Source organism: Rhipicephalus sanguineus, chromosome 4 (genome assembly GCF_013339695.2).
Source record: "Rhipicephalus sanguineus isolate Rsan-2018 chromosome 4, BIME_Rsan_1.4, whole genome shotgun sequence".
NCBI lineage: Eukaryota > Metazoa > Arthropoda > Arachnida > Ixodida > Ixodidae > Rhipicephalus > Rhipicephalus sanguineus.
In genome coordinates, this window is record NC_051179.1 from 7072618 (window position 1) to 7084860 (window position 12243).

Consider the following 12243-nt stretch of genomic DNA (forward strand, 5'->3'; position numbering starts at 1 on the left):
CTTGGTTGGGTTTCGGTGTTGCGCTTTTTTGATTATTTAAAATGATTCTCCAATTTGCCGAGTGTTTCTCCTATCGGGCCCATGACGGGAGCGTCTCAGGAACGTAAAAGCACCATTACTTTGACATGGCCAAAAAATCGCCGGAATTGCCCTTTAAAGGGACCGACAACTGCCCAGAATATGAAATGTGTTGACTCGACTCATGTAAAGATTGTCCCTTGCACTGACTCAAACCAACCCTGTTTTTTTCGTGAGAGATGGATTTATATTTTTATTTCTTAATTGAAAGTCTCGAAAAATGACCTGTGGCGCCTCTGGCGGCAAAAACATGAATGATCCGATGAAGACGGCCACGTGAGCGTTGATTGCTGTACGAGGTCGACGATTTTTTTGTTAGTATTGAAATATTGTTAGTTTCTTTACATTAAAAGGTATTACTCCATAATAATGTACATATAGGCCTGCGTTAGTAGTATGCATTAAAGTGGCGCTGCCTTTGCGTGACGTAATGATCCTATGCTCGTCAGCGCGTCTTGAGCAACTTTTCAGCGTGTTCATGCAACCGTGCACGCAGTTTCCAGGTCGCTAAGATTTTGGAGCTACATAGTTTTGCTACCTACACTTCGTCTCAGAAATGACGCGCGCTGCTACTCGGTGCGGCCGTGCATATGCACAGTTACGTTTTGATTACTTGGCTTGGCTCGTGTATCGAGAGAGTAACGACGCCGGGACAAGCCATCCATGACACAGGCGCAGGCAACCTTGGGCGCAGGCGCACACAGCGCTGTACAAATACCGGGAAGGTGTATAAAGCCACACATCTCGTTGTAACAGCTTGTTATTTTCAAAAATGGTTGGAAAGCTCAAAATAAAGATGGTTAAGCATAGTTGCAGTAACTCCCGTGAAAGCAGAACGACGACAGCTTTCACAAGGGCAAGCGGCATCGCTATCAATTCTCAGCGTTGCTGGAGCAAGCCTCCATGCGTGTTTGGAGCCTTTCAGATCAAAAAATACTGCTTATAAAAGAACTACGTGCTTTTCGGATATACCACTGCAGCTACAAATGCTATGAAGGGTGAGCTTCCTGTCGCGCCGTAAAAAACTAGGTCGAGAAAAATCAGTTGTCGGTCCCTTTAAGTATTGTTCACATATAATTTGCATCCTACTACTATTCAAATCCTGCTACTATTTGAATTCACTTCAGAATTATTTGACACTAATTGCCATTCACTTTGAGCCTGGAAAGATATATTCACACGAGCCTACATTTGATCAGAGGGTTAACGGATTTTTATTTTGTGGCAGTGGGGGGCAAGGGTGCCCAACCCCTTTGTAAATGTGTGAGCACGTGAGCGTAAATACCCATCAGCTGAATGTGTTCATGGCCTAGTTGGTACTTGCTATGGGCCATGATTGCCCCCTAAAATGACACAAAGTTGGAAGTGCTGCCCACATTGTCATGTTTGTGTTTTTGTGTTATATTGGTGGCAATTATCTATATAATCACATGAGTTGAGAAAATTCTAATGCTGGCGATGCACATTTTGTGTATGTATGTGTGTGTGCATGTGTACGTGCATGCTCACGCAATACAACCATATTGTGAGGTGGATCAGTTTAAGCAAACTAGCAGAAGAAGACTGCGGAAAACAGTGTAATGCCATGTAATGAACAAAATATGAGCGAAGAAAGGAGCGGTGAAAACTCCCTTAGTTAGCTAATAATTGTGAAGAAGTGTCTGCTTTGGCTTGTGTGTAATGAATGATGTGCTTCATATTGTAAAATCTGGTGTTTCCTTTTTATATGATCTCAACAAGTGTTGTTTCAAGTCCTTGAAAGTTCTTTGTTAGGTGCTTGAAAGTCCTTAAAGATCCTCGAAATTTTTTCTTCAAGGTTGCCATCAACCCTGTTTGAAGCAACAAAGCTGGGCAAAAAATTCCAATGAGAAAGTTGATCAGTTTGCAAAACATCCAATTCGACAGTTTCTAAGTTCTTATCAAGTATCAGTGTTTCTTTGCTTACTAAAGATGCCTGTGAAATGCAAAAATACACCTCGTGACAAGCTCGCTTGTGTGCCGTGATTGCAGTGCTCCCTAATGTTCCGCATACAAACTGCATGCGCTGTGGTCTCGTGTCCTTTCTTGTCCTGTCTTTTTAACGCTGTTTTTCACTCGTAATCTTCAACCAACCAGCCGAAATGCGTACCCTACTACAGTGCATCCTTCCCTGGCGGCTGTTCGTGACAGTGAGCAGGGTGCGCACAGGTCCTTGAAACCCTTGAATGCCCTTGAAAATCGAAAGTCTGTTTTCAAGGCCCTTAAAAACCTTGAATTTCGGGCCAGTCCATGAAAAACCTTGAATTTGTTGAATGCTAAATTTGAATTGGTATTTGTCATCATGAAAACGGTTTTTGTTGCTGAACTTTCGTCTTTTGTTTGAGTTCTGAAATGCGGCCAAGAAACTGTACCAATTTTTATACCTATTTAGCTGACTCTCTGTAGGCAGCTAGCCACATTGGACTTGGTGCGAATCTCGGAGGCAGCGTTCACTGTAGACGTCGTGTCAGTGACTTAAAACGTCACCACCGGTGCCAGCGAAAGTAGTGTCGGCTGTGAGGGCAGTCGCCCCATCGCTATCGCATGTCTATTGTCTCCGTCCAACTAGTCCAACGCGGCATCCGAGTTTGGGCGCGGGACGTGCTCTTGTGCTACCAGCGTTTTTTGGAATGAGCGTGCCTTCAACATGTTAGTGCAAGGGGTGCAAGTGATGTGTTGATATCTGAAACAATGCCCAAAAAAAGCAAATTTCAGACCACGTGGCTCCACCATGACTTTTGATGTGACTTTGATGTGACACAACTTTTGATGTGACTGCCATAGGTGAATCCGCTTTAAAATGTCAGATCAAAAGTGTCAAGCATATTGGCGCTATCAAGATGGGGCAAGGGAGCGCGTTGAAAAGCTACCTGACGCCTGTTGCGACTGAGCAGTCCACTATACAGCGTCTCTATTGCAGTCGCCAAGCTTAAATGATGCTTCTAAAACGCACGAGCTTGTCACTGACGCAGAAATTCTTTGGTCTTTGAAAGTCATCACTGCGACGCATGTTCCCGGGCAGTGAAGTGGCAAAGGTGTTCTCTTGTGGTGAGAAGAAATGCGTCTATGTGACATTTTTATTGTGACATGTATTTTTCTTTGTGCAATAAATGTCAGACCTTTTGAGAACACTGTTTCTCAAGATCTTCAACATCGGGGAAAAAAAAATTACCTCTCGAAGAGGGCCTTGAAAATCCTCCTATAGGGTCTTGAAAGTCCTTGAATATCCTTGAATTTGCTCCTTTGAAACCTGTAGGAACCCTGAGTGAGAAGCGGACACAGCCGTTATCGCTTGTGTGGCCGCAATCAACAGGTGCTTCATCACACAGCTACCACCACTGTTGCAGCCCTGTTGCCTTTTAAGTGGCAGCGCACCCGGCCAAATGCTATGAAATGCGGAGCGTTAGGGAGCACTGCAAAGACAGTGCGCATAGGCGCGTCAGCGGGCATGTCCATGGTATTTTTTTTTTATTTCGCGGCCGTTTGCAGTAAGCACCATGTTGTTTTTCCTCCTTGTGCTCGTAAGCTACTACAGTAGAACCCCGCCCCGCCACGGTGGTCTAGTGGTTATGGCGCTCGACTACTGACCCGAAGGTCGCGGGATCGAATCCCGGCCGCGGCGGCTGCATTTTCGATGGAGGCAAAAATGTTTGAGGCTCGTGTGCTTAGATTTAGGTGCACGTTAAAGAACCCCAGGTGGTCGAAATTTCCGGAGCCCTCCACTACGGCGTCTCTCATAATCATATCGTGGTTTTGGGACGTTAAACCCCAGATATTATTACAGTAGAACCCCGCCGTTACGTTTCTCACTGCTGCGTTTTCCCGGCTGTTACGTCGTTCTCCGCCGGTGCCAGCATAGCTCCCATAGGATACAATGTATTGGGAACCCACTGTTACGTCTTAACTGTCGGACCGTTCCCGTATGATACGTCGCGAAGTGCGCTCGGAGCCGACAGAGTGACTACCGAAGAGAGCGGCCATGGTGCATTTTCACGCAGCTTGGCCTTGTTTGACCGTAATATTAGCCGCATGAAAGGCGCAAGCAACAGGATCTTTCAATTGATGCAAACAAAAGCATGGCCTTCGAGATTCGTATTGAAAAGATGGCGTCTATGACGTAATCGCTCGCGAAAGCAAGGCCTTCGAGATTGGCATTTACTATTGACAAAAGCATAGCCTTTGAGATTTGTATTGCACAAACATGGTGTCTATGACGTAATTGCTTGCGAAAGCAAGGCCTTCGAGATTGGCATTCACTTCTGCCATCGCATTGGCGTAGACGATCATCATCGTTATTTGTCGGAGGACGGGAGGAGTTCGAGCTGGTTGGAGCTTGCATGGTCGTGCGCGCGGTTTGCGGTCGGACTCGCCACGCTGGTCGTGATTGCGTGTGTTTAGTTCTTTCATGCCTACAGCTGTTGGTGTTAAAAGAATCACATACGTTGATTACATTTCTGTGGATGAGGCCGTCCCCAGCTCTGCATTTCTATCCATCGACTAGATCGCGCCAATTTTCGTGCTGCTCGTAAGCATTGAAATAAAATTCTTTACCACTAAATATTTTGTCGTTTTTCCTGTTTTTCGGCTCTTACGTGTCCCTTCAAAAACGTATCAGCGGGGTTATACTGTATTTCACTTCACCATTCCAAAATGGCATTTTATGTAAGAAACTCAGCGAAAACTGCATTGAATTTGACTAGTGTGCTTTGCAGAAATAAAGGCGATTTGATGCTGGAAATCTTGTGCCCAGACTGTCGGTTGTTTACTTGCAGCACGCAAGTGGCAGCAGTTGCAGTCCAAGCGGTATGCTGAAAAGCGCAAGTTTGGCTTTGTGGATGCCCAAAAGGAAGACATGCCACCTGAGCACATCCGCAAGATCATTCGAGACCATGGTGACATGAGCAGTCGCAAGTATCGGCATGACAAGCGTGTTTACCTGGGGTGAGCTTCTTTTCTCTTGCCAGAGCACTATTCCAACAGTTGGTGATATCTTTGTCCAGGAGGAGACGCAGCTTTTATTGCCTCCAGAAAGAGATGCTATCATGCAGTTAAATAGCAGACAATGAAGGCCTTCGATGAAATTTCCATTTAATGAACTCAAATTACACTTGTCTATTCTTCTGATAATCAGCATGGGCCATGGCATAGTTTCTTATTAAAGGTCTAGGCATTACATTCAGGTGCATTTTTATGTTGAACTCGTGAAAAGTGGGTGTGCAATAAATCTCGAGTACATATGGTAAAGGTAGCTTGCTGCTGCTGTAATAGACCTTATGCAAAACTATTAGCGCCGTCTAGTGGGCACAATGCAAGTGCTAGCGCCATTTTGGTTTTGTCTTGTAGAGCGGACGGCGCTGTACGACTGAGGCGTGCGTTCGGAAAACGTTTAGTACCTTGCAAATGCGATCGAGACACACGTCATTCTTTGTTTTTATAATTTTACTTGTTGAGATGCCGCAACAGTGTTGCTTCCGCCTTTGCAATCCAATCCACATGAAGTAATTGACAGAGAAGTAAAGTGAATGCTCGTTAATTTGACCCTCGTTGATTAGGAAAATCTGACAATTCGGACGTGTTTCCTGGTCCTGGCCAGCATATGCATTGTTTGATGGATCAAACTCTCATTAAAAAGGTCATGAACCACTTTTCCAAGTAATGATCTAATGACCTCAGTATCGGAGTTTACTGCCTCCCGAATCGATTGCCGCAAAAATTTCTCGAATCCGTCAAGAATGAGCGGAGTTCGGGGGTTTGGTGCACACTCTCAGCGCTTTCTCTCTTTTCTCGTGCCGACGAGCGCACTGGAAGCTAGACAGGGAGGGATGGCACGGGGGTAAGAAGTTACGTCAGCGCGCGTCATGAAAGGCGATCGCTCTCCCATTGTGATTCGCATGCACGAGTGCGGCTACCGTGTAAAGTTAGCAGACTGAGGAGTGCGGCGCGGGCAAGTGGCGGCACCCCGTGGCAAGAAGCTCATCTCATCCGGCTATCGGCCAATAAGCATGCTATATCTCTTGCAACGTAAACTGGCAGATCCGCGACGTCAACGTGCAGACGCCCGCCCACCGACGAGAGTGAGAACCGGCTTCTGTTTGAAAAGAGGGCGCCTGAGGAAACGGTAACTTTGCGCTCCGCTTGTGGCCTTTACGTGGCGCGCACGACTGTCATATTTGGCAGAGCAGTTCATAGCCGTGTCAGCTTTCCGCAGGATGTGTTTTTTCAATAAGCCCAAGGGGTGCTTCATGACCCCTTTAAGGGGAGATGCGGGTCGAAGACACTTTTCTTTTAATATTCAACCTAGAGCAATGAAACTTAGGATACTTATAGAGATTTTTATGCTGATTTCAATTATATAATTCGTTTTCTTGTAAGTTGCATACTTTTTGTTCTGCACCATGACAAATGTGTAATACATAGGCCTTGTAGCCCCCCTATTTCGATCCTTAAATTTCTATAGATTTTGCCAATTAATGGCTCATATTGTTCCATTTGAACTGTAGAGTGCCGAAAACTATCCAGAAAGTGCATAGAAAATATTTGCTAGACGTGAAAAATTCAAACATGGGAAATCCATTATTACGCCGACCCCGGTAAATGTCTACTTGTGAATTTTCTAATATGCATAAATAATATTGCGATTTGGGGGAAATAGCTGCACTCCTCGCACCTTAGAGAAAATTTGGGCAAAATTTCATGGAGATCCGAGCACCAGAAGTACCAAAAACAAGAGGGCCACGCTGAAAAAGTTGCCAAAAAGTGTGTTTTGAGAAAAACGAATTTTAAAGTTAAAATTGGATGTTTATTTATGAAACAGGTAACGAAATCCGATCAAAATTGCACACAAAAGAGATAAATTGTTCTTCTAGTAGCCACTGCCACTAAAATGAGCCAGTGCTATAAGTTTCGCCTTCACAGCTCTTTCGAGCAGAGTAGCTATTGCGTGAGCTCCCGCTGCCGTAGGTTCTGCATTTGATCGGTCCGTCACTCGCCGCCCCTATGCTGGCATCCTCGCTCGAAGCAACTCGCCGCAACGTATACGTCATCGAAAGAATAATTTCGGGGCACTCGCTGTTCTCGCATTGTAGTTCCAGAAACGACGCCTTTACATTGGTAAGACGGTTCCCGGACGTGTATTCCCGAACGGTGACATGTTGGACACACTGCACCAATCATGAGGATGTTCAATGCTGTTATGTCAGCGATCAAGGAAGACTCTTTCTACCGTGATCTTTCTTCGTCGTCGAAGAGTCCGATCTTCTCTTTGAGAGGCCCTGACATACTCAAACGCCGCGGCAAACTCGTCGGAAGCATCGCCGTCGCCGTCGCTAGGCCTCGCGGCAGCAGACGCACTTGCCGTTCGGCGAGTGTTTGGGTTCAGTTTGCGCCGGCGTCCTCAAAATTTGTTCACCGAGCAATACTTCACTGGCTGGTGACTGCGCTTGCCACGGTTCTCTTCATCCATGATGAAAATAAATACGCGACAGAAACGTTCAGCTGTGCAGCTCGATGAAACACGGACCCTGCAAGCAGGATTCACAACACGAAAGGCGTGCAGTGGCCAATGGCGGTCCCGATCCGTACCACGTGATATAAAAGCCACATACCTGCCAACTCTCCCGAATTGTCCGGGAGACTCCCGAATTTGGACCTAATGTCCCAATTGTACGAATGTCATTTCGAATCTCCCGAAAAGTGGCCACCACTGCAGAGGCCGGTTTTTTTCTCTCTCTTTTTAAAATCATGCGCGTACGTCAGCCTTTCCTGCTGTAGCGGTGCTGCGGAAGAGCACTCGCGACCACATTTCTATTTCGTTGTAACCATATCATAGAGTACCGCTGAGTACATTCTAGGCACTGCGCATCTGCGCGAAGGCTGGCCGGCTGGCGGTGAGAAGCGCTCGCCACCGTACAGAAAAAAGGCGAGGGAAAAGGTACAGTCTCAATGGAAAAAGATTGCCAAAATTGCACGGCGGCCGGAGCTGCGGCGCTGCATGAGCGCTCCGATAATGAGACGGCGAGACTGTCGAGCACATTCCATTTTCCAAAGGAGGGGTGGCCGGCAGACCGGCGGTAAGTAAGCGGCCCCCATTGTGCTTTGCATTCTCGATATCGGCGTGCTTGGGAGAAACAGCGCCGCATGTCGCAATCTTGCCGCTCCGGCCACCATTCAGTTCATTTGCGGCAATCGTTTCCGTTGAGCCTAGCCAGAACTTTTGCGTCTCCATCTTGGCCCGTGCATTTTGTACGCTACGTCGTCTGCCGTGGGGGTTGCGTGTTTCCAGAGTTCAGTTAGAAGGTCGATGATGGCGTCAAAATCAAAGTACTTGCAAGTATTTCTGGACTCATACACAGCTGGGTTTCCATGCTTTGTGACTTCGCGGAAAGGCGACAAGTACGGATTCTGTACCACGTGCGCCTGTGAACTGTCTTGGTGCCTTCACAAGTAAAGAAGTTTGGTTCAAGCGGCTCAGAACAAACATCCTTACCCCTTTCTGATGTCAGTCTCCAGTCTCAGTAATTTTTGCTATGCGAAGCCTCCCCTCGCTGCGGTCTCCCGCATTTTCATGCTGTGAGGTTGGCAGGTATGAAGCCAGTCGCAGCTCTTGAAAAGCGCGGCAAAAGCATGCTTTCTTTATTGTTTCTTGCGCTTCTGTAGCGCGGGAAATCATGGTTATTTGAAGATCTTCTCATGCGATCCCCGATGGCGAGCGGCCGCGCGTTATCGGCCGCGAGGCGCTAGAAGATGTCACACTTTCGGTCAAGATTAACAGCCACCTTGTGCTCTTTAGACTCAATTTTAACGCATTTCCTGTTGAGTCTAAACTTTGATTTTTATTTTCGGAACAGTACAGATACTAATCTTAACAAAACAGGTGAAAACAAAAAATCGATAATTTTTGAAAAAAACTCACGTTTTTCGACCTGCATCTCCCCTTAATTTGGTCCCATTTGGTCGCAAACTGGATAATTCGGATAAGCCTCAGACCATGCTGAGTGCGAAGCACAGCAAGTGTGCGTCCCAAAAGAGCGAAAACAGCATTCACAGACAACCGAAACGAGGCGGTGCTGTCCGCATCGTTATCTTAATCAGTTAGTGACCACGGTTTTCTCGACATGCAGATCCGGCACTCGATGCAATGTGCGTGCTATGTCGCAAAATTCAAACATGGTAGAAGCTGTTGAACATAAGAAGCTTTCAGCCGCAGTCGGTATATATGCTGGTATAAAGCTCGCTTGCTACATCAACCCGCAGAAGAGTTATGGTCATGTGTGCGTGGTGGTGGGAGCTGTGTGTAAAAGGGAGGTGTACGGAACGTGTTTGGGCTAAATCAACACGGGAGTCTGACACTGTGGTCACATTGAGAACGAAGTCGCAGGATGACAAAAGTTGCGGCTTTTACACTGCTCTTACGCAAATTAAGTACAGGATTTATGTACAGTCGCCGACCATTTATTCGGACGCTGAAAGTTCGGATATGCTCGTTTATTCGGATACCTTCGCGGCACCGCCACTCGTCCCATTGAAGTAATGTAAACTCACGACCGAAAATTCGGACGCCCCACAGCCCGCCGTTCGATTATTCGGACTTCGGCTGGCTAGTCGAGTGCGACGTTGAACGCCTTGACAAGCTGTCAGCAATGTAGCAATGTTTACAATATTTTTCTTGGTTGCCAACACTTGAAATGTTGCACTGGCTATAACTGGAGATCGTGCCAGTGTCAAAAATCCACGTGGAAATTACCGATCTCAAAGGCTATGTTTGTTGGCTACATGTAACGGCTGCCTTTTGGCTTTAGCCAGTCAAGTATCCATTGACCGGCTACCACGGCCAAACAGCAGGCCAAGCCAAGCCAAGATTGGAATCAGCTCGGTGCGGCATTTGAGGTGAATGACAGCGCGTACGAGTACGACGTGGATCCTAATTCGGACAAAGAGAGTACGACAACAGAAGCGCTGCAACATCAACTAGCCCAACGTCGTTTCCTTTTGGCATGTGACGATTTGTATTGTCAGGTGTTTCTGTGGCTAGGCCTGATCTGCGTCCCGAGCTTTGTCTCACTCCCTTGTTTGGCGTGAGAGGTGTTGCTCCGACGCCGTCCGTTCCATGTGCGCCGTCAGAACTAAAGAAACACGGCAACTACGAGGCCCTGACAGTGGCGAAAAAAGCGGTGATTATTCACCAGGTGGAAGTTGCTTGGGAGTTTTCTCCGAGTTGGGCGATGAGATCATCCGTAAGCTACTCGAACCAGCGCATGTGGACAGTGACTGCTGTGATGATGCACCTCCCACACCACAGCAATCAAATGCAGATTTAGCGTAGGCTGTTGCAGTGCTATTGCCGACCCGCAGGGGTGGCCAAACATTGGTTGAAATACAGGCAGACTTGGTCGCGCGTAGCGTACATGTGTACAGACGCGCACTGACAAGTTTTTTCTGGCCGCTGGGCCAATAAAAGTGCTTTTTTCTGGTGAATCCTTTTTTTTCGGACTCCCTATTATTCGGACTTTTCGGCGGTTCCCGCCGAGTCCGAATAAACTGTCGGTGAATGTAGTATTCATCATGAAATGAAAGTGTATTGATATAACAGACATTTGTTCATTGCTTTCTTGATACTTTTGATAATTCGGCATTCAGTCAATTCGGACATTTTTCCAGTCCCATGAAATCGGACTTATCGAGCTTTTACTGTATGTGCCAAACCTTCTTTGATGTTCGGATCTAATTGAAGAGGCATTGAGGTTAGCAAAGGTTGTTTGCGAGATTCAAACGCTTAGTGATGCAAATCAACATTTCGTGTTAACTTTAGTCAGTATGCTCCTTAGCATGTGCGGATTGCGATGAAAGTGTGCCTGTTTTACCTGTTAAATATCCACTTTCATATCCAGCAAGATTGTGGTGGGTGGGAGCATCTGGCATATTTTGTTGCTTTCCTGTGCAACACGATTTCTCACTTTCATTTGTTTTTCCAAGTAAACTCGATAGTTGCACCTTTGATTGATGTGCCCCTCTAATGAAGTCTTGCACTTTAGATATCACTTACTGATTTCATGGTTGATGGTGTCTAACCTCCCAAAGCGACACTAGATCACTGATTTTATTTTTTACCCCCGTGCATTCTTAAGCATGCTTCTATATCTAAATACAATGGAACTTTGATTATACGTCCCCCGGTCATGTGACGACCCGCATTTTACAATGAATTGTCTTGATCCCAGCAAAACCCCCATAGAAGTAATATACAGTAAAATCTCGTTACTACGAACATCAGATTAACGAATTTTTTTGAAATCCTCGCCAAAATGCCTATATTGCCAATGTAAAAAACTTTCAGTACTACGAATTTCAGAATACCGAATATTTCAGATTAACGTACGTAATATAACCCTGAAATCAACAAGATGCTTCGTTATTACAAAGTTCCGTAAATGTTTCGGTGCGGAAATCACTGAAGCTTACACCTATCATCTGCAGCAGATATGCGCCGGGAAACCCGCTTCAACGGGTGCAGCCCCGTCAGCGTCGACATCAATGCGAGCATCACCAACCGGTCAAACTGGTCAAACCAAATCAAACAACATCGTAGGCTTAGTCCCGCTGTTGCCGCTGTTCTCACCATGTTTCCCGTTGCTGTCGTTTGGAGCTGCGAAGTTGAGATGGTGTTGTGTGGTCGCTTTTCTGGCAATGAGTTCTCCTGGCCTCACCGTTAAAAAGAAGCGACACCAGTTTTCGCTCAAGGAAAAAGTGGACATTCTGACGGAGCTGAATGCTGGAAAAAAGCAAGTGGACATATGCAGGGAGCGTGATATCGCGCCGTCAACAGTGGCAACGGTACTGAAGGATCGGGAGAAGATTGTGAAATTACATCGAGAATCACAGCTGGTTCCCTCAAGAAAACGCTTGCGGCTGGGCAACTGCCAAACCGTCGACGACGCCGCCCTCACATGGTTCAAGGACGCCAGACAACACGGGTGTGCCCTTGTCAGGCCCTATTATTCAAGATGAGGCGCGACAGTTCGCGGTCGCTTTGGGCACCTTCGGCTTCAACGCAAGTGCCGGATGGCTCTATCAGTTCCGGCAAAAGAATGGCATCATGTGGCAAGTCGTGTGCGGGGAAGAAAAGGTGGCCGATGCCGAAAGTGCGATTGC

The 12243-nt window shown here is 46.6% G+C and overlaps 1 protein-coding gene across 1 annotated transcript in view; it reads left to right on the top strand.

Annotated features, from left to right (window-relative positions):
* LOC119389333 (pre-mRNA-processing-splicing factor 8) overlaps positions 1–12243 on the top strand; it is a 619528-nt gene that overhangs the window by 74565 nt on the left and 532720 nt on the right. The window contains exon 3 of the mRNA XM_037656539.1: positions 4869–5037. Coding sequence (XP_037512467.1) covers positions 4869–5037 — 169 coding nt within the window. The remainder of the gene's footprint in view (positions 1–4868; positions 5038–12243) is intronic.